Below are 27822 nucleotides of genomic sequence, written 5' to 3'. Positions count from 1 at the left end.
GGTGTTTTGCAGTGGTTTTTAGGGATTTTCTGGTATTTCTATTTGATTTGAGAGCATTTTATGACATTTTGGGTTTTTCCAACTGCACCCAGGCGATGTTGCGGTGCCTGGGCACCAGGGCAGCTCCTGGAACCCTGGGAACCTGGGATGGGAATTGGGTCAGGAGAGCCCCAGAAACCCGGGAACATTCCCCAGACACCTGGGAATGTTCTCCGAAAAAAATCAAGAAATGTTCCCCCCCCAAATTCAGAAATGTTCCCTGATGTGTAACAGTTCCCAAAAAAAGTCCAAAAATGTTCTCAAAAAGAAATCCTGAAAAATTCCCCCAAAAAGTCAGAAATGTTCCCCAAAGAAATCCAGAAATGTTCCTCCAAATAATCCTGGAACATTCCCAAAAAACGAACTTTGCCCAGAAAATCCAGAACCAGTCCTCCTCAAAAAATCCAAAACCAACCTCAGTTCCCATCCAGAATAATTCCCAAAAACTACAGAAACATACCCAAAAATCCAGAAATCCCCTCCCCCCAAATCCAGAAACATTCCTACAAAAATCCTGAAATTCCCCCTCAAAAAAAATCCAGAACCTCCCCAAAAATCCAAAATCTCCACCCTAATTCAGAAATTCACCCCCAAAAAATCCAGAAATTTCCTATCAAAAATCCAGACATTCCTCCTAAAACCCCAGAAATTCACCCTCAAAAATGCAGACATTCCACCCCAAATCCCGATACTTCCCCCAAACAATCCAGCCCCAAGCCCCCCTCACCCCTCTCACCCCTCTCACCCCCCAAATCCCCCAATGCCCAAAGGCCGCCCGGAATCCCCGGAATCCCCGGGATGCCGGGATCGCCCCAGATGTCCCTGGGGGCAGAGCATGGAGAGCATCAGCTCCTTGGGCTCCTCAGGAGCTGGGGCAGGAACAGGATGTGCTTCGGGGCTTTGCCCACAGCTGGGCAAACGGGAGAAAAACCCCAACATCAGCAACAAACCTGCCCCAAACCTGCCCCAAGCAGGCCCCAAATCTGCCCAAAGTCACTCTGGATACACACCAAACAATCTGCCCCAAATCCCACCAAAATCCTCCATGGTTTGACCCAGGGCTGTCTCAGCATTTTCAAGGATTTTTCAGAGTTCCAAGAAATGATCTCTCAGCTCTGTGGGAAGCCTCCTCTAAACTGATGGTGTTGTGACATCTCCTCCAAGGAATCAGATGCAGCCCCAATTATTATTACAGAACCACTCCAACAGTTTGCTGGGTTTAAAGCATCTCTGTGCTGGGGGAATTTTGGAGGAGACAGCTATTGGATGGTTCATTAGTCTGTCACCCCCAGACCTTCACTCCTAAGTGCCATTCTCAAGAGCCTTGTTTTAAATTACATTTAGGGAATTCTCTCCCACTTAGAGCTTGGGTGGTGGCCAGGCCTCAGCTCTGCCTGGACAGGAATTTGCCAACAGAGCCAGATGTTTTCTGCATCAAAACTAGATTTGAGTTGCTTGGACATGGCAATCTGACCCTCTAGACATGACTGTTGAACTATTTTTAAAGGGAGCTTGGGAATTATTGTCTGGAAATAATGATCCAAGTCCCCCCTGAATGGAGGTTTGTCAGCTGTTTGCAGACTCTGGGATGATGGTACATTATTTCAGAGATTGCTATTTACCTAAATCCACCTATGCTGTTAGTTTTGTCTGCTATTTGAAATATTCCTGATTGTTGTGTCCAAATTATTTCTAATTGCTGTAAGTTTCTTGTCCACTGCATGTATTAATTTACTATGATGTTGCTTCACACTCATAATAAAAGACATGCATCTCATTCTTAAAAAACAAAAAAGAAGAGGAAATAGCACCTTAAGAACGTTCAGATAATGCAAATTGTACATGAGAAATTTGGACAACTAATCATTCTGAATGATGCAGTATTTACATGAGAAATTTGGGAAAAAAGCTCACCATATCTAAATCCCAACTGAGTGCACCACAGTGAAGCCCAATTGATTCATTACCTTCAGGAGAAGATGTGCCTGTGTTTTATCATCAGCAGCTCAAAGCTGTCACCTGTTCATTCCATCAGACACTGATCAGCTCTGAAAAAATGAGGCCCAGGGCAAAGAGAAATAACCTCATCACCTTGCAGCCTCTGTGGCCAGAGCAGGAGCAGGAGGAGGACTGCCAAGACATGGCTGGGTCTGGAAACTGACAGAGGCACTTTGCCAACAAAAGCCTCATGGCACCCTCATGGTACAGTGCTCCTACTGACCTTCTCCAGTTATTCCCTGTTCCAGCTCCCAGGAGGACATTCAGGGATGGCAAAGATCAACATTTCCAGCTAATGGACTTTCTCATCCTTCTCAACTAATTGGAAACAATGGTCATTTCTTTCCATTTCCCCAAGAGACATTGGACATTATTCTTCTGTTTTCTCATGCTGCAAAACCCTGTGTCAATGACTTGATAGAATTTGGTAAGTTTTGTTGATTGTAATTGCTCTTTTATCTACCTTATCCCATATCTAATAGATAACCAGTGATAACCTTGATGAGATAATACCCTCACAAGAGTGAGCAGTTTCAACATCAGAACACAGGAGCCTTTTTTAAATGAACAAAAAGGGGGAGATGCCATAGACAGGTAGAATAATGATAAAAGAAAGGCCCTATGAAATCAGGCCTTGCTCTGCTCTATTAACAGCTGGCCTGTCATCTCCTCTGAGTGCAGCTAAGCAGTTACAAGTTCCCATGTGAAGCGATTTTGAGAATGAGACTTTGTGAACAATCTATTCTGAGGGTGAGAAACAAATGCACCTGCAAGAACAAGGGATTTGTGCCATGAGAATCAGTGAAGAGAACAGAAAAACAATACAGTAGAGAGATTTGATGCACAACTAAAATCTATTTATTAAACAATAATAGAAAAACTGCTAAGAAATTTGTTAACTAGCTAAAATTAAACAAGATGTCTAATAAACTGAGTATAATTAGTTGTGTGAATAAAAAAATTAGGAGTCCTTCTCCATCCCATGTGGTTTTTCTGGGATTTCAGTTCCCCCCCTTCTTTTGGACTTTGGCTTTCCCCTTCTGTGGGGCTTTGGTGACCTTCTTCTCTGGGGCGTTGGTTTCTTTCTTCTCTGGGCCTTTCTTTTCCTTCTTCTCAGGGGATTTTGTTTCTTTTTTTGGGATTTTGGTTTCCTTCATCTCTGGTGGTTTGCTTTTCCCCTTCTCTGCTTTTGGAGGCTGCTTCCCCACACAAACTCCCTTCTTTCCCTTCTTCCACCTCTCTTCCTCCTTCTGCCTCTTTTCTTCCTCTAAGGTTTTGGCCTCCTCCTGAAGCTTTTGAGCGGGCTGCTTCAGTTCCCTTCTGCAGACAAAACAGAAAACATGGCTGAGAGTCCCCACCAGAAACTTGGGCTCACCAGTCCTGGCTGGCCCTGCACTTCACTCCTTCACCCTGAGGCCATTTCCGTGAATTCTCCTCAACCCACAGAGGCTGGGAAGATCCCAAGTGAGGGCACTGGTGGAAGGGGACCTCCAGGACCAGCCAAACCTGAGCTTTGCCATCATCAGCTCTTGACTGTGCAAGCTCCCTCTTAAGGCTCAGCCAGAGCCCTCCAGCCCAGTGCCAAAGGCTGATCCACCAGCTCTCTGTGCTGGTGCTGAAAACGCCCTTTGTCTCTTGGCTTCCCAAGTTAGAGCAGAGCACAGATTGCTCACATCTGCTTCTCTCTCCTACCATTCTTACTCAGCTCATTCAGCCCCTTCTCCCTGGGCACAGCTGAAGCATGATTTTAAAGGGTTAAGATTTCAGCTGAGGGTTAGAAGCAATTCCCATGGATCAGGATGTAAGGTAGATAGGCAGACCATAGGTTAATGATTATGAGATGCTTAAGCTGGAGCTGATTGTTCTATTGTTTACCATTAGGAGCTTCTTTCTAGAAGGAAGGGGAGTAAGTGAACTTTTCCAAGAACAAATTGAAACCAGTAGAACAATGGGTTAGCACCTGGACTTGATGTCAATCAATCACTAAGCAGGGGACCTTGGATCATGCCAGAGGGTCACAGAGACCTGATGAAGACATTCCTGACTTCATCCCTTAAAACCACTGACCAATTTCCGACCACCGACCCAATTCAAGAGAAGAATTGCACAGGTGTGAAGGACCAATGACCTCATTTGAATACAGAGCAGGGATGGGAGGGGCTGGGGCTGTGCAGATGTATTGTATGTAAGATCTTGGGAAATAAAGAGAGGGCAGAGAACCTTGGGCAGCGCGGTCACGCCTTTTAGGGACGGCTCTGGTGCCGCCCGCCGGTGTTAATAAACACACCACTGTCTGACTTTAATTAGTTAGAGAGTCTCTGTCCCTGATCTTTGGTTTTAAGGACTCCTAGCCTGCTCCTTAATGAGAACAATCCTGTCAGTCAGAAAGCAAAGGCTGCAGGAACTCCTCTCCTGCCAGACAGGCTCTTGGCAGCCAGATTTCCTGCTGGAACCCAGCTGTGACCAAGCAAACCAGGGCTGGCTGCCGTGGAAACCATTGGAAGCAGCCTCATCCATCTCCTCCCCATGAAACCAACTTCAGCCTGGCCTGAAGAAGTCCTGATGCACAGGCTTGCTTTGAGCAGCCTCCCCTCCCAGCTCCACACTTGGCCTGTGTGTCCTGAGCTGGGCTGCCTTGCTGGAGCTGAGCTTCTCCTGTGCTTGCCTACTGCTGCAGCTGAAGGGGAGCCTCAAGGACATGAGCTTTTCTGGGTGCTGTCCCACCACAAGGAGAACCTGGCAGATCAGCATTGCAAGGACTTCATCTGGGGCAGGAGCAGGACCCAAAGCAAGGTTTGGTCTGTGCCCCATGCCTGCCCATCCCACAATCCCACTGCTTTGGTGAAGAAGGGAGATGATGAAGAAGATGCCACTCAACACCATGGACTTCAAGACACCTCCAGAGGCAGTGCCAAGGCAAGCCCAGAGCCCAGCTCCCTGCAGGCAGCAGCTAAGCCAGGAGGGCTCAGCACTCCTATAGAGCAGATGATGTTCTGTCTCAACAGAAGAAGGTCCTTCCTCTCTTGGGAGCCAGGGAGCTCAGAGTGGCCATCCCTGTGCTGCTTCTGGCCTTTGCTATGCAGCACCTCTGAGCTCAGAGTCCTTGGAGCAGGGAAGCCCTGCAGGGACAAGAACCCATGGCAGAGCAGTAACCCATGCAAGGCTCACTCACCTGTCCCTGAGAGGTGCCTGAGAGCCACAGCTGATCTCCCGGGGGCTCAGGGAGGAGCTGACACCTGAGGCCTCCCCGGTCACCAGCACCTCACAGGTGGGGCCTCCCTCCACGTGGCACAGCTCCGTGACATTGGAGGTGCTGCTGAGGTGGCCAGAGAAGGTGGAGGAAACCTGCTGGCTCTGTCCTGGCTGCAGCACACCTGAGAGTGGCAGGATACTGAAAGCCTGGATGGAAGACAGGAGAGATTGAGGTGTTGAGCATGGAAATGGATGCAGAAGAGCATCTTGGAGCAAAGTGCAGCTGGACCTGGAGGGGCCTATTCTCCAAACACTGCCAGAATCACCCTCACCTCATCCTGCATCCATGCCACTGACCAGGGCAGGGACCATGGGGAAAATCTTCTCCCATGCTCACAGGTCAATGCATTAATTAGTACATTACATGAAAGGGAACTGGGATGTCTCCTGGCAGTAGAAATTCTCTCTGATGCACAACTTGCCTTGAAAAAGTTTAAAAACTCCTGCTTTTAGAGAAGGAGAAGACTCAGAGTGAAAGCTCTTGCAGCTGAGGGAAGAAGTCCAGCCCAGCTCATCTGACTCCTGAGGCTCTTCCCCTCTCTCTCTGATTGAAATGCTGCTTTCTCAAGGTGCTACAGCAAAAGCTCCTGCAAAAATTTCCTATGGACCACCTGAGGAGTTCCAGGGGGAGCAGTGCCCTCCACAGGTGCTGCACAGTGTCCTTGGGCAGCCCCACAACGTGTCCTGCACGGCCTCTCCAACAAGCAGCTGCTTCAGCAGCACTTTGTGCTGGGCCTGGAGGGAGGGGAGGCCCCTCTGTGGCCAATGCTGAGGGCCCCCAGTGGCACTGGGAGCTCCAGCCCTGCTGGCCACACTGACAATGGGCAAGTGAGACAGATTCCCTCTTGCCTTCCAGGGGAGTGTGCACTACGTCCAGGGAGCACCTGAATCCCTCCAAGCCTCGTGGGAGGGGAGGGTTTTCAGGAGTTTGTGCTGGCACCTGAAAAACAAGCCATTTTCTGTGCTGGGAGGAAGAGACAGCCACTCTGCAAAGTCTCCCTTTGTAAGAGAGCTTCAGGGCCAGCAGTGCAACAGCAGCTCTGGGGTGAAAGCAGAGCCCTGCACACAGGGAGTCTGGCTGGCTTGGGAAGAGGCTCCATGGAGATCAGGACTCATCCCAGCTTGCTCTGGGAAGGAAGCTGGAGCTCTGAGCATGATGATGCAGATAAAAGTCTCATCTTACATTGGGAAGGAAACAAGGCAAAACATCCCACACTCAGCACAGGCCTGTAGGATCTGAGTCAGCTTCTCCAAGGAAAACTCTCCTCTTTCTCCCTCCCACTCACCCCATGTCCAGCCACTGGCCCTGCTGCCCAGCCCACTGCCAGGGCACAGGACAGCAGGGCAGCAAAAAGGGAGGTCAGCACGAGCATGACTTGGTGCTGGCAGGCTGGGGAGGCAACACAAGCACTGGGTGGACAAGAAAATCTACCTCTGCTCCTGAAGACTGGGCAAGATCCTGCACTTCTCTCAGGGCTGGGACTGGCTCCTCCCTTCTGATCTTGAAGTTCCGCCATCGAGATGCTGAGGAGTCCAAGCCGGTTCTCTTCTCCTTTGGTGGTTGGGGCTTGAACTTAGGTGGGTGAAGCTCATCTCTGGAAAATAAGAGAACTATGAACAGGGACCTGCAGTGGGAGGGAGGGACACCTGCACCAGCAGCTCCTGGTCAGGATGCAGCCCCTGGCTGGGTGCTGGCACCTTGAACTGAGAAATGGTTTGATCCAGCCCTTCCCAATCCAGGCTGGAGCAGCTCTGCTCTAAAGGCAGCCCAGGGATGACACTGAGCTGCTGCAGCAGCTGCAACTGCTTGCACTGAGCAGCTCCAGAGGACAGGCATGAACACCTTGTGGGGATGCCAAAAGCACAGTGGGAGAGGAAAGGACAGAGAAGGCAAGCAAAAAGGTGAGATCTGAGGCACCCAGGGGCAGACCCAGCCAGTGCCCAGCCAGCACAGCCCCCCCCAGTGCCCAAGGCCAGAAACTCTGCAGCTCCAACAGGGATTTATCAGGAATGTTCCCCTGACACTGCTGGGGCCTTGGTTGACATTTTCCAGCACTCCCAGGTGACTCAGGTCACATTCCCCATCCATACATACACAGGCTGTGGTGCTGGGATCCTGCCAAGCTCTGTCAGCCTTGGGCTTGGGGAGGTTTCTGCCAGCCGTCCTGAGCTCCGTAACTGTGCTCTCTGTGCCAGGAAGCAAGCAAGAAAGATTTTTAAAAAAACCCAAACCAAACTACAACAGGGAAACCTAAAAAACCTTCAACAGCTCAACCCTGCTCACGTTATTTCTTTAGGGACACCTAGCACTCTCCAGCTGAAATGCTGGGCTTTTGGGGAAAAAGAAAATTACATGTTCACCTCCAAATTGAAAAGGATTAAGGTAAGAGAACCTTTCAAAGTACAAATTATTGGCCCAAAGGTAAAAGATTTGCCAGAAATCTCTAGTTAAGACCATGCTGACAGTTAAACAACTGGTTCTGGTGGGGAGAAACCCTCCTCTTTAAGGGAAGCAGCCTGAGAGTTGAAAGCAACTGTTTTGTCAAACTTCAGGCTCCCTGGCACAGCCTGCACTGCCTGTCCTTCCTGTTCACTGATTTACAGGCAGTGCCACAATGGCCCAGGTTCAGATGTTTGCTGCCATCCAGGGAATTTGGCATCACCATTTCCATATGTCTTAAGATAAGTTTCAATCTTTGCATCCACACTTCAAATGCCAGCTTTCCTTTCTTTTATAGAAAGCTCAAGGTTCTTAGAAGTCTTCCGACCTCCTCTTTTGTGCTCAGAGAGATGGCATTTAAACCAGATGTTTCCAAAGTGAACAGCATTTTAAAGAACAATGAACTAAAATGACCCTGGATCCCAGCTTAGCCCAACTCCATTCTGTGTCAGACACTGAGATTCCCACCTCTAAGGCACGAACTGTTTGTGCCACCCATCCCTCCTGTCCTTCTCCACAGCAGCCTGTGCCTGTTTTCCCCAGAAGAATCCCTGTCCCTGTGCCCCTGCCAGGAGCAGTTGCCCACAGGCACACAGCTCCCCTTGCCCTCACCAGGGGGTTTCTCTCATCCCCGAACACGCCGATGAGAACGTTGGTGCGATGCTCGCCCAGCGCCTGCACCTCCACCACAACTGGGATCTCTGCTGTGCTCTGGGGCTGGACAATCCCACAGGGCTGGGGGCTGGAGTAGAACACAGCAGAGTCCTCCTTGCGTTTCTGGAAGGGACAGAATGAAATGCAGCTTCAGAGGCACCTCTGAAGAAACTTTAGACTCCTTAACATCCACCGCAACAGCAACTTACACACACGTTTAAAACTCCCCAGGACAAAGGTAAAAGGCACAAACAAGATGCAAGAATTGGAGGCTTAACATTCGCAGGGGATCCTGCAAGGAGGCTGCCAGCACAGGCACTGGTGTCTCTGGATGCAGCAGCTTTTCACAACCCTCTAAGATCTCCCACAAGAAAACACCCTGAAGACTAGAACATCAACTGTTCCCTCAGCAGCTTACACTGCCTCCTCAAGTTTACATTCGGGTAGGATCCTGTTCTCAGACGATCTTTAAGACTGAATAGAAAGCAGCAAAGTCTTATCCAAACCATTTTTTTCCCCTAATAATCTCCTCAATAATATTTGACAGGAGGAGGTGGATGTGATGCCAAACCTGGGGAATAAGCCCGTAGCAGCCAGGGAGGTGGCTGGGATTCCTGATGACGAGCTTCTTCTCATAGGGCACCTTCAGGTGGCACTCATCGTACTGGAGCACATAGGGGGACACTTGGAGCTCAGGAACGAGACATCTGGGCAAAGAGATGACCCCAGGGGAATCAGAGATACTGAGAGAATGGAGAACGTTTACCCCCAAAGATTGTGCAATGCAGCAGAACACATTGGTCACTGTCAAATGGACATTTAACAGCCCTACAGGGATAAATTGCCTTCTGCCTCTTCCCACTCAAACAGGTCCTGTCAAGGAGGGGCAAACCCTGAGGCAGCACCCAGAGGCTGCCAAGTGCCCCAGGCAGAGCACTTTGTGCCACAGCTGCCTCAGCCCCTCCTTTGCCCAAGAAGCCTTGCAAGGACTCCTGTCACAGTCCCAGTGATCCACGAGCTCTGGGGGAGCCTTCCCAACAAGAATCAGGGCTCACTAAGGCTCAAGGAACACACAGCTCCAGTGTCTCAGGAAAAATGACTCCCTTCTCTGCCATGGTGCTGTTGCCCTGCCTGAGAACTCAGCTCTTTGCCCCAGCCCTGGAGGGCACGAGACACCAGCTGCCCTCCAGAGTGGCTGATCACCCCCTCCCAGGCCCTGCAGCTCCCTCCCTCCTTCCCTGCACAGCTCCAGGCACTGAATGGCCCCAGCTCCACCTGCTTTACAGAATGGCAGCCCAGGCACTGACTGGATGGCTCTGCCTGGGACAGGGAACAGCACCAGGGAGCTGCATCCCTCTGGGCATTCAACTGGCACCCACAGCAGCACTGCAGGATGGAATTCTGCTGCAGCAACAACGGCCTTTAGTCTCAACTCTGAGAATATTAAAGCTCAAAATGGGAAGGAGAGGGAAGGAGAAAAACTGGACTGAGCTGCCACATCCAGGGCTGCTTTCCCCTCCTAAGACCCTGCCCTCGCCACTCTTGCTGAGAGCCACTTCCCCCCTGCCAGGTGCCCTCATGAACAGAAGCAGAGCCTGACTCTCAGCAGGCTGCTTGCTGTGGCCCAAACCAATGCACGCTGGTCACAACCAGCACAACTCCACCTCTTGCAGCAAGAAGGAGAGGAGGCCCTCGGGAAATTTGTTCCACCTCAAGCACCAAAACCCAGGCCAAGAAATGATATCATTCCTGGTCCCTTTAGAAGAGGGCCCAGGACCGTGCTGGGCTGTGAGCAGGGCTGCTTTTCACCACAGGCTGCTGCCCAAGCCCTGCTGTTCTCATGTCCAGCTGGCACAACATGAGGCCATTAAGCAGCACTTCTCCTTGGCAGCTGCAGCCAGCAAAGCCTGTGCAAGGCAGTGCCTGGGGGAGGCCAGGCAAGGGCTGGTACCTGGCTGTGATGAACAGTTTTGTCACTCCCTTGCCAATGCCCTCCACGTCCACCAGCATCCTCCGGCGGAACTCCATCACCGTGTTGGAACACAGGGTCACCTGGTGGAAGAGAAGAACAGGAAATTCTTCCTTACAAAAGCTCATTACCCACCTGTGATATCCTCCAGTTCTTGAGGAGGATTTGGCCTTCATTCTTCTGCAGCTCCATGTGTAGAGCACAGTCTCAGAGGAACAAAAGCCTTCTGGCAATACCAGATTTGTTAAACACACCTTGCTATCAGGGCATAGGTCAGCTACATTCAGACATTAGACTAAAGCTCTTTGCAATACTGAATTCAAATTAGGGGTCCAATTTCTCATCTGACTACAATGACATCCATGCAGAGGAAATCTGACTTGAACAAAATGAGTTCAGCTTTACAGCAGCAAGCTGAGGGCAAAGCGTGGCCCAGCAGGTGCTGGGCACTTCATGGCTGCCGTGGGACCCGGAGCCCGGGCTGGCTCTCAGAACTCTGGCCCCATGCCAGGAGTGGGGAACTGCCTCAGGATGGGCACTTACCAGAGGCAGAACCCTCAGAGCCACTTGCTCTATGGTGCAAGAGACAAGCCATGACAGGGAGCAGGCAGAGAAGAAAGGAGGAGGCTCCCTGTCTTGAAGTTCCACAAGGAAGGGTTTATTCCAAGCAAGGGGATCAGAGGCAAAAGAGCCCTGGGCACTCCTGTGAAATGGCTTTTGTACAGGCACAAATCGGGGGGGGGGGGAGGGGGGGGGATACAAACAGCAAACCATTAGGGAATCCTCAGGGGAGCAGGGAGGGGATTACATCAAGTGTACATCTGGGGCCACTTGGGGTAGGAGGGTGGAGAGGATGGCTCACAAGGGCCAATGGGACCTCCAGGAATAGGGGAATTCCAAAGGAGTGTTGCAGACAGGGAATGGCTCGAGGTCAAATTGGCAAAGAAGGCTGGGGAACAAAAGGGGGTGGGTTGCCTTGAAAGGCAGGGAAAGAGCTGGAACAAGGGGCAAGGAATGGCATGAGGGACAGCTTTGAGGGAGGGTGAAACCCAGGGGTAAAACAACTCGGGGAGAACATGGGGGTACAACAGAACAAACCACTTAAGAAGAAATCAATAAAATAAATTTGAACCACTACACATGGCTGCAAAGTTTTCTGTCCCCTCTAGAGATTCCTGCAGTGAACACAAATCATTCTGCTCCCCAGGAGGGGGGAAATGAGACCCAGAAGAAAAGCTAACTGCTTTATACAATGACATCTCTCTAACAGCCACCTTCTGCCATCATCCTTGCTCTGCCCACTTGCAATCAAATCAATTGCTCTCAAAAACACAAGAATGGCTTCAGGCCTTGACCATAAGGTATGTGACCTCAGCAGATGATTTTGGAAACCAAACAGTGCTCCTGGAGGAACATCCCGAGTAAGCCAGCTAGCAGAGGCCTCCCAGCAGTGCAGATCTCTCCCTCCCACCATGCTCAAAGCTGGCACCAGAGCTAAAGCCCTCCCACACTCCAGTGCAGCTTCAGCCCTGGTGCTGCAGCGTCTGTGGCTGGACTCTGGCTGTACCTCGATGTCCTGGTGTCCCTGGGGGAGGATGGTCCCTCGGCTGGGATTCATGGTGAACTCCCTGGGCTCAACATAGAAATGGATTCCCTTCCTCCAGGCTGGGTCGCTGTGCCTGCGGATCTGATCCACGCTGTCAACAGCCGGCTGCGTGCCATCGTCCGACATGCGGAGCTGGAACGTCAGCGGCACCGCGGAGCTGTTGGTGAGGCGACAGCGCTGGGTGTAGGGAAAGCCTGGCAAAGGACACAAATATCCAGTCAGGCACCCATGATGGCATGATCCTGGGGTGAATATCCTGGCAGGATCAAAGTGGGATTGGAGTTCAGCTCTTTATTATCTGAACTACAGCTCACCGAGAAGGTGCGTGAGGAATTAATCGTCACTTAGTTCCCTTTGACACAGTTTCCAGATTCCAGACTGCAGCCCTGAAAATGCCCACTCCTAGCCCTGCTCAACACTGCAAGCTTCTCTCTTTGGGATGGGGAGGAGCTCCCTCACCTGCCCCAAACCAGCACCACTTATCTCTCAGTGATGGGTGTGCATCCAGACCCAGCATTTACTCTGAGAATTCAAGCTGTCAAATTCCCTGGGAAGCCTGCCAACACTCCCACTGTTTTCAAGAGATATAAACAGGGAGTCGTCATTGAGAAGAAGCTACAGCAAAAGAAAGTGAGGATGGAATCAGGAACTAGAACGTGGTGCAAAGCACCCTAATGCAGCTTCTCTCTGCAGCATCCTTGAGGCATCTCTTGGTTTGGGCCAAACAGACTGAGCACGGGACAGCTCAGAGCCCACTCAGCTGGGGGCACACCCAAGCCTTGCTTTGAGATTAGCAATTAGGAATCAGGTCCCACCTCACCCAACAAACAGGGACATCACAGCCATGCTGCTCACTGGGATTGCTGCCTGCAAGGGTTTAGCCCACTTTAGCTCTGAGATTTGCTTTCCATCCTGGAAAGCCAGAGATACAGCCACTCATGGTGGGGATGTCCTGCCGAGCCCGCAGAGCAGCCACAACCTGCTCTGCAGGGCACACCTGGCTGGGCTAGCCAGCTCTGTGGGGAGGAGACTTCTCCCCAGGCCTGCTCACCAAGAGTCCCTGGAACACAGATGGGGACTGCAGCTGCAGCCCAGAGCTTCTCTGGGCCCATCCAAATGACCACTGCCAGCTCCAGCAGTGACTCCAGCAGGGAGGTAGGAGAGGCACAAAAAGGACAAACCCAGATGTCAAAACCTCAAATGAGACTGAGCTCAGCACATGCAGACAACAGTCAACAGTCACAAAGAAGCAAAGATACAACAGCTGCCTTCAGCTGGAGAGACCTTAGGAATGAAATTGGATTCAGCAGGATCAATCTCCTGGTTCAGAACCATATTTCTATCTGTTGCCTTGCTTGTTTCATTTCTTCACAAGGCAACTTGACAAGTGCCTCCATGCCGATGCAGGCTGGGGAAGAAGCAGCTCAGGAAAGGCAATGAGTTTCCTTCCAAAGTTCAGGAACTTCATTGTTCTGGGTTTAGGCTTGGCAGTGAATGTTGCCCTTGGTCTGGGAAGGGGCAGAGGGGTTTTGGGGTGTTTTGGCCCTGGGGCTGGGCTTTTCCCTTCGGGGTTTTTTGGGATTTCGGGCGTGATACTGGGGGCGGCTGTGCAGTCGGAGCTGAGCTCGGGCAGTGAGCGGAGCTTCCCTTCCTCCCGCTCGGGGATCGAAGCTCGGCCGCTGCTGCTGCGGGAGGTTGTGTGCTTGGCCCCGGGACTGCCCTGGCTGCAGCTCAGCGCTGCCATCGACCCTGCCTGCCTGCCCTGCTCCTGCCTGCTGCTGCTCCGCACTGCCGACATCCCCCTGCCCTTTGGCAGTTTGCAAAAGGAGCATTTCCTTCCTTCCTCCCTTCCCTTCCCTCCTTCCCTCCCTGCACCGGCTGGGAGGGGATCACTGCCCTGCCGGATCCCACAGCTCCTCCTGCTGGGACCCGAACTCCACTCAAGGGGAAAAACGGGACTTGGCGCCTGGGAAACGTCTGTTCTTGCCTTCTTATCTGTGCTCTCCTGATCGAGTCTAGGAAAGAACTGTTATTCCTTTTCCCATAGTTTTGCCTGGGAGCCCTCTCATTTCAAAGGTAGAATTATTTGGAGGGATGGGCTCATCTTTCCATTGCAGGAAGATTCCCACCTTCCTTGACAGACATCTGTCTTTCAAAGCAGCACAGAGACACCAGAAAACACTGACTTTATATTCCTTGCTTCTGTTGGATCTCCCAATGGCAAAATGCCACCTGAGGCAGCAGCAGCCCTGCAGTTCACAGCCTGGAGAGGCTGCTGGGGCAGAGCGTGAGTGAGGGATGCTGTTCTGTTGGAAGGCACAGATCCCTGAGGCTGTGTCCCAGCCCAGGGAACACTCACCAAAGGAGATGTCCCCGAAGTCGAGCTCAGGGAGGTCGAAGTGTAAACTCAGTGCACTGACGCTGCCCCTGGAGGGCGAGGACAGAGGAGGAAACGGCTCGGTTAAAGGAATTGCAAAGGTCTGGCTGTCCTGGCTCGGGGGCACAAAACCTGGGCTCAGGGCACCCTGGGTTTCCAACCAACACAGCCCCATGTGCTCAGCACAGGGCCCCGTGCACAGGAGGCAGCTAAAGCCAAGTGGCCAGCAGCCAACAGCCACTGATGGGCTCTGGGCACAGGGCAGGCAGGAGAAGCCCCCAGGTTGTTGCTGGTCCCATGAAGGACCCTGAACACACATCCAGACATGGCTCTGTGCCTCAGTTTCCCCGTCTGCAAGGGGATGGACATAAAGGTGTCCCCACACACTTCTGTAAGCAGCCCTTGCAGCCACAGGTTCCCTGCTTTGCTCCTTCTTAGCTGGAACTGCTGTTCCCATGGAGGAGCTTTCTCAGCAGAGTTTGACCCACACAATCATTACAGACAGAATTCTGAGACATCAATCCAGGCCATGCCCAATCATCCTCTGAAAGGAGCAGCAACAGTTCTAGCCGGGGACAGATGGATCCCAGAGGAAAGGACCAGCTTGTCAGCAGTGCACCAGCTGGCACAGCCAAGAGCAACAGCTTCAGCAACCAAACCAGGGTGTCCTGAATCCAGCACAGCACCTCAGCTGTTCTTGAACTCAGCAGACAAACTCCAAAAGTCACCAACATCCACTGAAATCAGCACTTGAAGCTGCACAACACTCACCAGTTGATTTCATGGTTGATGCCAATCAATGCCCACTCTGCCTTTTGGTTCAAACTCAAGGAGCAGTGACCTGGGCCTTGTGTTGTGTTCACAGGACTGCCCCTGGCTCTGCTCTGCACATCTCAACAAGAGACACCTGCCCTTGCCCAAGGAGAAAGCTGCTTATGCAGAAACACCCCTGATCACTTTTGGGGAGGGACAGAGGAGAATCAATTCTTTGATGGTGAAAGGTTCCCTCTTGATTTCCAAAATACAAAAGCAGCACTTTTCCTCCAAAAACAAAGCCAGCATCATTGTTTCTCCACTGTGGGCACACCTACTTGCCACTTTTCTCTTGCTAGGTAAGAACTTCCTTGCTCTTTTTTATCCCTCTCCCTTATCTTATTGGTGTGATCCAGTGCAGATTGCTTCCATTTCTTTACTGCCTTGAGCCAGTGCCTGCCAACAGCAGCAGCCCAGCTCCAAAGCTGCAGAGCAGCCAGAACAGCTCTCCTGCTCCCACTACATTATCCCAGCAGCACATGGCTCAGGCTGGCAGGGACAAGGCCTCACGCTGCTGTGCTTCTGAGGACTGAGCTCTGCTTCCCCTGTGATCAGCCCTTCTCCCTTGTGCTGGGCCAGGATTATCTCTTGCCATGGCCCCAGCCCACAGGAGGATGCCCAAGTCTTTGGGACAGTTCCTGCTGCAGTTCCCTGACTCCCACCTCAGCCCTTTCCTGGCTGTGCCAAGGAGGCACCAGAGCACTCTGTGCACAGCAGCTGGGAGCACAGCTTGTCCCTCCCAGCAGGGCTGGCAGAGGTGAGCTGAGGCTGCTGCTGCCCACCTGCAATGGATTATTAACACAAGTTTTTACAAACACTGCTGCTGCTGCAGAATCAGCCTGGCTGGCCCATTCAGGTGGGACATCCCAGAACAGCTGCTGCCCAAGGCTGATCCATCCCACTGCCTGCCATGGCCCAAGGCACAGGGAGATCTCTGCAGGGAGGAGTCATTCCAGCTCCCAGGCACCACCAAGGGCAGGAGGCATCCTCACACTAAAGCAGTGCCAGCATCAGAGCACAGATTCAGACCTCAGGAAACACCTTTTTTCTCTGCTCCAGCCCAACATGAGGTAGGTGGGGGATGTCCCAGAGACAGCTACAGATGTGCCCACCCAGCTCCTAGGGTCCTTACTTGATGGTCAGGATGGCAGGCATAGGAGATCCAGCCACTCTGAGCTGGAACTCTTCCTCAAAGCTGCCCAACACGGTGGCACTGAAGGAGATCTGCACAGTCTGGCTCCCTCCTGCTGCAATGATGCCCTCCTCGGGTGCAAACTTGAAGCAGGAGCCCACCTTGGTGGCTGAAGGGATGCAGGTGAAGGGAGCATCAAGAGCTCCTCGGTTCATCAGTTTCACCTGCAGCAGCAAGAAAGCAAAGTGGAAATACATGTGGAACCTTCCCTTCTTGGGAGTTATTGTCTCATGATGCCAAGAACAGCCAGAAAAGGCAGAAGATGCTTTGTGCTGCTGAGTGGCAGAAGTCAAAAGATACAACAGGACAAGTTCTGCCTTTGGGTTTTCCTGCAGAGCAGAGGTAACTCCCCAGAACTGCACTCACCCTGGGGTGATCCCATGGACACAGAGCTGTGCACCTCTGCTCAGCATCACCAAGCTCACTGAGAGCTGGCCCTGAGAGCAACGTGAGCTGATTGCAGCTGCCTAAGGAATCACCCCAGAGCTGCTGCTGCCCCAGTTAGCACAGTTCCACCAGCACCATCTGCTCATTCACCTTTCCCCACACCATGAAAACAATACATTGGGAATGAGGCATCAGCATCAAAATGTACAGATAGCACCATCTTTTGGTAAGAAAACTCAGGGTGTCTTTCTCTTCCCCAGCCAAGCTTTTGAAAATGTCTGGCATGATGCAGTGCCTCACTTTCTACCCCTTCAGTTGATCTCTCATGGTTTTTTTTGGCAAGCTTGATACTATTGTGCGAGAGGCAAATAGGTAGAAAAATGTTTTGCTTTATTCCCAGGAACACTTTTCTCTTTCTAGAGCCAGAGATGCACCAAGGCTGAAGTGTGCTGAGGGACTGGTCAGCAAGGGAGAGAACTCCCAAGGCTTTCCTGTGCCTTGCAGCAATCAGCAGGAGACACTTGCCTGGAAGCTGTTGCAGTGGGCTGAAGCTCAAAGGCAGCCAGTTTGTGTCAGCTGCTTCTGCAGAGCCCAGGCCAAAGGAACCTTGTGTCTGCACTGCCACAAAAGCCTCTGAACATGCAGCTTTTGGAGCCAGTGCTGGGTTCATGGGCCAAGGGGTTGTGGTGCAGGAAGCCTCCCAGCTGATCCCTAAGGAAGGCTGCCCAAAAGCAGGGACTGGGGCTTCAGGAACAACAGACACACCTTTCTGACCCCCCCCAGATTTGAGCAGGACATCAAATATTCCCTGCTCACAAGTGCCCAGGGTGGCAGGAATTCCACAGCTCCAGCATGCTTGCTGCTGCCTCAGGAGCCATCAGGATCCATCCCAAGTCCTGCTGCTCACCTCATAGACGTGGGGGGTGTTGACAAAAACGTTCCCAAGGTCCAGAGTCTGAGAGCTGAGTTCAACCAAGGGTCCTTGGCCTTCCCCTCGGAGCTGCAGGGGCAGCCTGCTCTCACGGCCTGGGGAGAGATGTCCATTGCAGTGCAATCATTCCCTCTGTTACACTGCATTTTCCAGGCTGCCTCAGTGCTAGTGCCTGACACTGAGCTGGATGCAACCAGCTCCTGATGCTGCAGGAGAAGATCTGGACCCTTCGCTCCCCTCAGGAGATGTCCCTTGGGGCTGACTTCTAATTTCTAACCCATTCCTCAGGCTGCTTTCCAATTTGAGCCACCACTTTGCTGAGTTTAAAACATCTCTGGTGTCCTGGAGTGGCAGGCCAAGGAGTAATGGGTAGAAATTGAAAGAAAGGAAATTGAGGTTAGATATCAGGGAAGGAATTTTTTACTGTGAGTGATTGGAGCAGGTTCCCCAGGGAAGATGTGGAGGTTCCAGCCCTGCAAGTGCTCCAAGCTAGGCTGGATGGGGCTTGGAGCTTCCTGGTCTAGGGGGAGGTGTCCCTGCTGACCAGGGACTCTTCCCAGCAGTTCCATGGGAGCCCAGTGGGCTCAGGCTTGCACCATGGCTTCACTGAGGGGCAGAGAAGCAGGGCAAAGGAGCTGCACCTGAGATGCTGCAGTAAGCCACACTTCCATACTCCAGTGCTTCCAGGGGTTTGAAGGTCACCTTGATTTCGGCCGAACAATTCGGCCCGATTTCTCCCTCCTACAACAGAGAGAGACAGCAAAACATTGCTCTGCACACTTCACACTGCTTGTTTGCAACCACACTCCTGTAAGCCTTTGTTTAGAGCATCAGTGATGAGTGAACCACCCAAGGAGCCAAGGAAACCCTCCAAACCCAGCTCAACCCAGCGCTGGAAGCTCTCAATGCTCAGCTGATCAGCTCCCACTCTCCACAAGATTCCTGCTGCTCTGACACAAGCTCTTGCTCACATCATGCTGCTGGCAGCCACAGTGGGATGCAACTGCCCCTGTGCACTGGTGGCTCTTGGCCTTAGATGGGCCATAGGAGTGACCAAGAAGAGAACATGATGCCCTTCCTTGAAATGCAAATATTAGTTAAGCTGTTTTGAAAGAAAGCAGAGGTTGGGATTATTCTGGGCTTTACTCCAAGATGAGAAGGGATTTTGCACTGTGCACACACCAGGTACTCATCATCTCTCACAATGCCAGCACTCAGAATCAGGGCTCTGCTTGATGGGAGCACGTGGCAGTTTGCTTGCATCACCAGAAAAGGAAAAGGTTTTGTGTCCCTGTGTGCAGGAGAACTCCAAAGGCCCATTTCAGCCTTGCACCCTGGTGTCCAGGCTCACAGATGACACTGGAAGGTAGACTCAGAAATAGTGCAAGGCATGCTTACAGGAGGGGATTGGCATTTCTGGCATTACCCTTGGGCTGAATTTGACCTCCTTTTGCCAGGGAACCGTGGCAAGCTTCAGGTCAGTGTGTGAGCTGGCAGTGCTCCAACAGCCTCTGCTGAACCCCACGTGTTGGGGGAGCCCCTGCCTGCAATAACTGCTCCCTGTGACACTGCAGGGACACACACACAGTGCCTTGAGCAGCTCGAGCCTGACAGCAGAGCTCGGCTTTGTCAGGTTCCCAGCCCTGCCTTGAGCCTGCAGGGCACAAATGCTTTGAGCAGGGAGCTCTGCAGCCACTCCAGAAACTCCATGTCCTCCCTCCCACCACATGGGGCCAGCTGAGGATCTGCCCAGTGACTGCAGCCGGGGGGACGGGGGCAGGGGTCTTGGGAGGAGCAAGTGGAAGAGGAGGAGGAGGAGGAAAATGAGGTTCTCAGCTATCACTTACCATTGGCTCAATGGAAAAAATGTCATGGGAGAACAGCATGGGGTCTTCTGGCACCTTTGCCATCTTCTCCTGGACCATGCTTTTGAAGGAACTAAGGGAAAGAAGAGGGTGTATCACCTTTGGAAAGAGGGGCTGGCAATTCAGGAAATGTTTAGGGATGTTGCCAGGTCATGTAGGAAGAAGATTAGAGAGACAAGAGCCCAATGAGAACCTGAGGAAATCCAGTCATCACAATCGACCTTTCCTTCCCAAAATGCCATCCCTGGCTGGAGTATCAATGGAACTGGAATGCTGAGTGCTGAGCTCCTGAAGGCCAGGGACACACACCCCAGTGCCAGGGATGGTTTGCTTGGCCTAAACCCTTCAAAAGCACCAACACCCCCCTGAGGCCAAACATTAGCTTCAGTCTTGGGCCATGGATCTCACTGAAATGCATCTTTCAAACCAACCTCCTCTTCTCTTCATTCTCTTCTTCCTCACTAGGAAAAGCCTTCCACTGGAAGTGGGCTGTGATGTTACTCCTGTTCTCAATGAACACAGTTCTGTGGCTTGACATGGTGATGAAAGTCTTGTCAAGCTCCACGGAACTTGTGCTCAGCCCAACGTTGACATCCACAGCTTCTCCGTGGAGCTTTGTGTGGATAATTTCTTCCCCTGGAACAAAGCAAAGGGGAGTCTTTGCTCAGCTCACTGCCTGATGGAAGCACAAGGAACGGAGCAAACCACAGGGCACAGAAGAAAGTGTCACAGTTTTGAGCTGAATGAGGAGTTCTGTGGATCAGTCCATTTATCCCATCCTGACAGCTCTGTGTGTAGAATGTGGGGATGTCCTGAGCAGCTCCTTAAACACCTTATTTCTGAGGGTGTTTGTGGAGATTTAGCCCCAAGGTGACAGTATGGACAGGGAGATTGGTCCATGTGCTCCGGTGACCACTCAGATCACCAGGATTTCTGCATCCAAGTCCTTCAGGTGACAGGGCTGAGGAGCCCTGCTCAGTCCTGCCTTGCCCAGACTCTCCCTGGGCATCCCACCAGACTCTGTCTCTCCTGATCCCTTGGATCCCTTGTTGCTGACCAGCAAATATGCCTGGGGGCAGGTGGGCAGCAAAAGGAGGCCCAGAGGAACAAGTGAAGTGACAGCCCCCAGCAGGAGGGGACACAGGGGAGGAAACACAACCAGCCTGGCTCTGCAATGTGACAAACCACTGCAAAATGAACACCATGAAAATCATCATCATCATCATCATTATCATCATCTCCCTGGCCAAAGCCAAAGCCTCATCAGTCTTGAAATATTTGATATTGTTCTGATCTGAAAAAACAAGCTGGAGCATTGCAAATGAAATAAAAAAGGGACAAAGGAAAGATGAGTAAGTACAGAGCAGCTTCTCCATTAAGACTGAATGGGATTCCTCAGTCTAGAAATCAAATGGGAGACAGATGTGAGAGGTTTGCAACAGCAGGAACAGCCTGGGAAATGGGGACAGGGAAAAATTTGTTTGGGTTTGTCACAAAACAAAGAACTAGAGCACCTGAAAATGTTGTTAGACAGAAACTACATCTATGTGTAAGGGCCACAGAGAAAAAGGGTCTGTGGCAAGCCAGGGGAGAAGACACACATGGGACAGAGGTGTGCAAGAAATCCACTGCATTGGAGAGAGTCTGATGGAGACCTCACCTACAGCACTGCCCAGGAATCAAATAAAACTTCAGCCAGGCATAACCACATGGGAGTGGAGAATCAGGGATCCTCTTTCCTCCACTCAGCAACTCCCAGCACAACAGGAGTCCAAAATCTCTGCCTGTTAGAGGAGATTCACTTTCTCAAGCCCCTAAAGACCAAGGAGTTCTCAGTTTGCTTTGGGGTGAAGCTGAGCAGGGGAGGTACCTCTGGAGGGAATGCAGGGGATGGGACAGCACGGAGCCATGGTGCAGAACTGTCCTGTGCCCGTGCAGGGCCCAGCACTCACCTGTGCTGCAGCTCACTGCCAGGGAGCCCCAATGGTCACCGCTGGCCCGCGGGTGAAATCCCACTGTCACCTGCACGGTGTCACCAGCGCCCAGAGCTCCTGTGGCCGGCACCACGGAGAAAGGACTGCAACACAGAGAGAGGGAGCAGGGCTGGGGGGACACCTGGCCAGGAGATTCCTTCTGCACTGCAGCTCACTGCAGCTCCCTGGGGAAAGCAGGGAGCAAACCAAGCACAGGCAGCAGAAGACAGCCAGAACAGACAGCATCAGAAACAGCCACTGAGCCACTGCTGAGGAGATCCAGCCCTCACCAGATCCTGGGACTAAAATGACCTCAGCTCCCCCATACTCTGCATCCAGCTCTCTGCAATGAGGCTCAAGGGTCCCACTGCCACCAATCCCATCAGAGAATGGTTTCTGAAGAGCACAGAGAGGGTTCAGAGCTATCTGCATGACAACTTGACACTGACTGCCTCAGGAATTTCTCTTTTCCTGCTGCCTATGAACCTCATCTCAGGAGATGCAAACATTAGGGCACTCCCTCTCCTGGCAGATTACAGCCTAGCAATCAGACAGGGAGAAGGAACTATTCCCTGAAGACCAAGGAATAGTTACTGTTGCAGTGTGGTTCTTTGGTTTCTTTTCCATTGAAAACATCCTGATTTAGCCAAAAAGACACATTTTATCAGCATTTCAATGAGAGCTTCCTTTTCTAAGAAAAGGAGCAATCAAAACTCTGAAAGAGTGCAACTGCAGATTAGAGCAATACAGTGACCTGGAAACAAGACCCAAAAGGAGGATGCCATTTACAGTCCGAAGGGTCCAATCCCAGCTCAATGAAGCACCATCAGCAGGAGCACATCAAGGAAACAGAACAGGAGGTTTCTGTGTATTTACCAGCAATGCAGTCTGGGACTCTGGATTGTCATGCAGGCTGGTAACTGCTTGCTTGGCCCACCAGACAAACTCTGTGCAATGTGTTGGAAATAATTATGCAACTGTGTTGGTGCACTTTGGATTTACCAGGAGCAATCAGCATTGATCACCAGGTAAAGAGCTCTTGCCTGACAAACACAAGACTCTGTGCTTTGATGCTCAGGGACAGCCCAGGGGAAAAGTGCTTCTGCCCAGCAGCTGCTGGGCTTTGTGCTCTTCTACAGCCCCACTGAGCAAACAAAAGTTCCTGGCCTTGGTGCTTTGCTGCTGGTCAATCTGTCACTTCAAAGTGTCTTCTGGGGACTTTGGTGATGAATGCATCACACACAAAAACAAAGGGAACATCTGGCAAGCTGAGCTTTGCTCATGTCAGCAGTGACAGCTGATGAACTTGCTTCAGGTTCTGCTCATGAAGGACCTCTTGCTGCAATGATGGGCTGAGCTGTTCCCATTGCCACTGGGGAGAACATCACTGCTGGCTGGTGGAGAAGCCTTGAGCCAGCAATGTTTATGGGCTGGACGTGAGACTTTGGAGGGAGGGGAGGAAAGACAAGGCCCCAGCAGCCCCAGAGCCAGATCAGTGCACGTGCTCCTGCATCTGCCCCGGGGCTGATGCCAGCCCTGCTGCAGCTCTCTGCTGGGGCTCGGGGGATCAGTGCCTGCTGGGGGCAAGGCACAGGATTCTTCCCTTAGTCTTTTGCCAGAAATTTCATCAGAACAGAGAAGTTGCCAGTTAGGGGAATCCCTGGCCAGGCTTCAGCACTCCCTTCCATTCCATTCCCTTCCCACTCCTGCCCCATGTGACATGCTCCTGCCCTCAGATGGCAGGATGGGAAGAACATTCCTGGAGGTGACTTCAGGGCTTGCCTGAGAAAGAAGGTGTCTTCTTTTTTTCAAATTATCAGGAGAAGAGGATCCAGCCAAGTCCAGGACTCAGTTTCAGGCCGAAAAAACTGAGTGCAATTCAGCCCCTTCACCTGCTACATCCCACCCTGGGCTGGACCCACCAGACTCTTCTGTTCCTGCTGTAGCAGTCATCTCTCAACTCCTCTGAATTTCAGCCAACAGCACTAAGCTGTTCCCTGAGCCCACAGATAGAAGAGCTGTGCAGGAGACATCCCTGACACTGTAATAACCAAATGAAAACCACTGCCAAGAGATGGGGCTGGCAAGCTCAGTTTTGGCCTTTTCTCTGTTCATTGTGAGCTGCTCCTTAAGACACTTCTCACCCTGTTAGATCCATCCTCTCAATGAATCACTACTGCAACTGACAGGCAGAAAAGATAAGGGACGGAGGGGGTTTTCTTGAAAAACACGTTGTTTTCTTCTGCTTTTTAGCTAGGTCCATTGATATGTTTGTTCCCTTCTATGGCATCTAAAGCCAGGTCCAGATCTCCCAATGGCACCTTGCAGTCCCCAGACTCTGCTCTTGCTTTGAGCAGTGTGTTTGCTCAGATGATTGCCAGAGGTCCCCTCCAGGACCACTGGAAAGCCACGTGCCTGTGGCCTCTCAGGGAATGGGTCTATTTGGCTGACAGTGCTGAGGAAGCATTTCAGAAGCTGCTTGTGCTCAGGAGGGTGCAAGCCAGCTACCAACATGTTCCAGCAGCCTCCAGCAAATCTGGGACAGAGAAAGCTCCAAGGCCACAGAAAGCAAGAGCAGATGCCATCCATCCTGCTCCCTTCCAGCCAGGCTGCAGGGCAGCAGCTGCAATGCTCTGGTTCCTTTTGCTGCTCTTTCCCAGCTCTGCTGTCCCCCAAAGGTGTTTTGCACAAGGACAGATGAGCTGCCTCACCTCTGGGTGCTCAGCTGGTAACGAGCTGCCTGGGTACCGACATTGCGCACCAGCAGAGTCTTCTGGGTGCTGCCCTGGACTGCACACTTGGAGAAATCCAGCTGGGCAGGGAAGTCCAGGACAGCTCGGGCACCAATGGCCCGAATTGGCACAACGATCCTTTCCCTTGATGTCATGCAGACCAGCTGGTGGCAATAATCCTGCAGGAAAAGAAACTGCCTCAGCACAGGGCATTTAGTGCCATCCCCATGGCAGAAGAAAAACTTATTGTTCATTTTAGGGTGCAATAGGTAAATTGATGCTCCAAGGGCATCGATTTACCTATTGCACCCTAAAATGAGCACTAAGTTCTACTAATATGTCACATTTTAAAGGCACCGGGGCACTTTTGCAAAACCTATCTCTGTGGCATTCAGCTCTTGTATCACTAGGTCATACCCATACCCTAGGCCACCACAATTTTACTCTAAATTTTAATGATTGTTAAACAATTCCTAAGTTCATTCTAAAGAACATGGTGCTTGGGAACACAGGACATTCCTCTAGGTTTCTATATTCCAACTGTCTGAGAATAGGACAAAGTCTTCAACTGGCTCTAAGCAGCAAAAGGAAGATGAGAAAACAGCTGCACCCAAAGAGATCCTGCACCTCTGGCCTGCTGTAGAAACATCAGTTGGCTCAGAACTCCTCTCTAACTTTGCCTCTCCAACCAAGCCAGGAGAAGAACAGTGCCAAGAGGTAGCAGGATGCTGTTGGAAAGGGCCTCTCTTTGTTTCCCTGCAAGGTTTCCTCCCTTCCATGCCATGTCCTAAACCCTTCCCTATGAACAAGCCTCCAGATCAGAACATGAACCCTCCAGATCCCAGCACTGAGATCAGACTTGCCAGGGCCTCAGCACTGCTGTTCAAACCTCCCCACAAAAGCACCTTTGGCACGGGATGGGTGCCAGCTGACAGAGCAAGCACAGGGACAGGCATGAAGACAGAGCCCCAGTAGTGTCACTGCCACAAGCCCTGGGCTCACAGCTCTGCCTGCAGCTTGTACCTGCCCTGCACGAGCTCCTTCAGGCAGGTGTCCCAGTCCCCTGCAGCTCAGCAACCTCCTGCTGACCAAGGGCACCCAGAGCCCAGTGTGCCTGTGCCAGGCCGGGCTCACGGGCACAGCACATCCTCTGCCCTGGCCCTGCAGCTGTACCATGCTCACTTGTGCTCTGGGACAGCACAGCTGCAAGGCTGGAGAGCAGAGGGGGTGAAAAAGCACCGTCTTTGCTCCAGCCCAGGGGCAGGCAGGGAAGCTGGTGCCAGTCAGCAAGGAGGAAAGCTCTCTGACCTCTTGGTTCCTCTGGTGTTTTCCATCATCATGAAAACCCTTCACCTAGACCTAGAGATGGCCCAACATCTATCAACAGCCCTCTGTCATTTCCATCCTGTTCCCTCTGCATCTTCCCCTGGGAATGCTCAGGGATGTGCAGGGAGGGGAAGCAGAGCCTGTCAGGCCTGGCTGCAGTGCCTGCCAGCAGGGGCCAAGGTGTGACTGGCTGCAGGCTGCCTGCCCATGGCCTGGAGCCAAGCTCACAGCATGCAATGGGCTGGAGCCAGAGTGCAGGGAAAACAATGGCTGTGCAGATCATTCTGTGCTTTGGCTCCTCCACTCTCACCTTGTTCTCGGCGGGGCTGAAGCGGATGCGCACAGGGGCAGAGGCGCCTGCTGGCACCACATGGTACACATCCCTGGGGCACGCCAGCTGGAAATAAGGGCAGCTCTCCATGGACACCTTCACCAGCCAAGGAATCTGCAGCAAAGACACCAAATGATCATTGTGCCACTTGTGCCAACAGGACCAGAGGAGACCTGTCCGTGCCCTGCTGACATCCCTCCTTGGCCCCTTCCCAAAGCACTTTCAGCTCTGCAGGCACAGGCACATCCTTCACAAGGCTGAACTGGAATCCCTTCTGTCTGCCTCCAGCATTTTGGCCAGGGCCAGTAGGGCAGTGCCTGCTGGCAAGGAAGGGCTGAGCAGGTCAGCACCAGGAGGATGGAGACAGAGCACCTGAACCAAGTCATCTGCCTATTCAACAAGGCCAAAAAACCTGCTGGCTTCTGCCTCCACACAGCCATGCAGTTGTCATGTTCCAGAGGGGAATGTGCTCCCTGAAAGCAAACCAGCACATTGTCCTGGGGGAAGGAAGAAATTCCCTTCTAGCAAATCTAGCTTTGGGTAAGGATGTTGTGGGGATACAGTCAGGCAGGCAGAGCAGGAAGAGAGGAGACCAAGCCCTGTGGCCTTACTGGGAAGAAAAGCAAACCTGAAAAGCAAAAGAAGGAAGGAACACAGCAAGACAACCCCTAAAACAAGGAGATGGCAAAGAGAATTGCAATGGGCAGTAAAGCAGCAAGGAAGAATCATTAAACCATGAGAGCAATCAGCTTGCCAAAAGTGACAGAAACACAGACAGGCTGTGCCTGTTGACTGTGGGCTTCAAAGGCCTTTTCTGCCTGGAGAAACATGACCAGCACTGACTGACAGTGTGGTTCCAGGATGAAAAGCCAGTCTTGGCTCTCCAGGCCTTCTTGCTGCCTGTGCAGGCAGGCTGGGCTGCTGGGCATTCCTGCCTGCAGCCAGCAGGCCAGGTTCTGCCCTCTGGCATTCACAGACACAGCAAACATGCATTTTCTGGCACACTGAGAGCATCAACCCCTGAGCACCAAAATGCTCTCCAAAAGTCTAAACCAGATGATTTGGATTCCCTCCTGTCTCCTCCCACCAGCCCACACTTGGCACAAGCCCCCCTTGAGAAAATAATTCCCTGACTGAAATTCCAATGGTCTCAAGTTTTCCTCTTTACGCTGGAACACAACTGCTGACATTTTTCAACTTTTCCCCCCTCTCAGCTCTCTTGGCAAAATGCAAAACAATCCCAATTTCTTCAAGTGAAGCTGGAAACCTCCAGGAGCACATGGCTTTGGATCTGCTGTGGTTCTCCAAAGGGAAAGCAGAGCACTCTGTTCCTTTTGGAAAAGCTGAGCAGAACTGGATGAAGCTGAGCAGGAGCCTGAAGTGGCACCTAAAGGCCTCTCACTGCTTCTGCTCCATCAGCCTGATTGCAGGGCTCTTTCAGAACACGTCTCCTGCAGTGCCAATGCCATTGATGAGAAGTGATTCCAGCACAAAGTGCAGAAGACTCAGCCCCTGAGCTTTGACTGTCAGCTGCACAAAGGGAGCCAAACTGGCTGAGAGAGGCAGAGATTCCTACCAGGAGCCAAGATTAATTAAGGAGACACAGGGTGTGGGATAGACTCAAGGCACAGCATGAGAGCAGGAAAGAACTGTACAGCCCTCAACATTCCTGTCAATGCAGAGCTTGCAAGAGAAGGAAACTCCTTTGGGATAGACACCATCAATGCAGGGCCAAAATCAGGGGACAATTCCCAGCACAGGAAGATTTCCAGCATCTTGCAGAACAAGGTGCTGAGACATTTTCTTCTGCATGTGCTGCAGCAGACAACTTGCTTTGCTGTACACTGATGAATGACAGCACTCTCCTCTTCCAGCACAGTGTTAAAGCTCCGGGTGCCAGCACTTACCTTGTCCTTATTAATGAGAGACAGCTCCAT

At 51.9% G+C, this 27822-nt stretch overlaps 1 protein-coding gene across 1 annotated transcript; it reads right to left on the bottom strand.

Annotated features, from left to right (window-relative positions):
• Positions 1 to 58: 58 nt before the first annotated feature.
• On the bottom strand, positions 59 to 27822 carry LOC132334655 (hydrocephalus-inducing protein-like). Its single transcript, XM_059860750.1, has 13 exons — positions 27793 to 27822; positions 25865 to 25999; positions 24208 to 24407; positions 21492 to 21600; positions 18300 to 18399; positions 17635 to 17753; positions 16281 to 16504; positions 14318 to 14385; positions 11920 to 12152; positions 10335 to 10435; positions 8955 to 9090; positions 8342 to 8446; positions 59 to 142 (listed from the first exon to the last, which is right to left on the bottom strand). The coding sequence occupies exons 1-13, from the start codon at positions 27820 to 27822 to the stop codon at positions 59 to 61; spliced, it is 1644 nt and encodes a 547-aa protein (XP_059716733.1).

This window comes from Haemorhous mexicanus, chromosome 16, assembly GCF_027477595.1.
Source record: "Haemorhous mexicanus isolate bHaeMex1 chromosome 16, bHaeMex1.pri, whole genome shotgun sequence".
NCBI lineage: Eukaryota > Metazoa > Chordata > Aves > Passeriformes > Fringillidae > Haemorhous > Haemorhous mexicanus.
Note: the sequence above shows the minus strand (reverse complement) of the source record. Positions and strands in the feature narration are given on the sequence as shown.

Coding starts and splice junctions, on each gene's coding strand:
- LOC132334655 (XM_059860750.1), bottom strand. CDS start 27,822: ATGGAGCTGTCTCTCATTAATAAGGACAAG. Junction 14,386..16,280: donor CCTGCCATCCTGACCATCAA/GTAAGGACCCTA, acceptor CTCGCCCTCCAG/GGGCAGCGTCAGTGCACTGA. Junction 8,447..8,954: donor GCTACGGGCTTATTCCCCAG/GTTTGGCATCAC, acceptor GGGATTGTCCAG/CCCCAGAGCACAGCAGAGAT.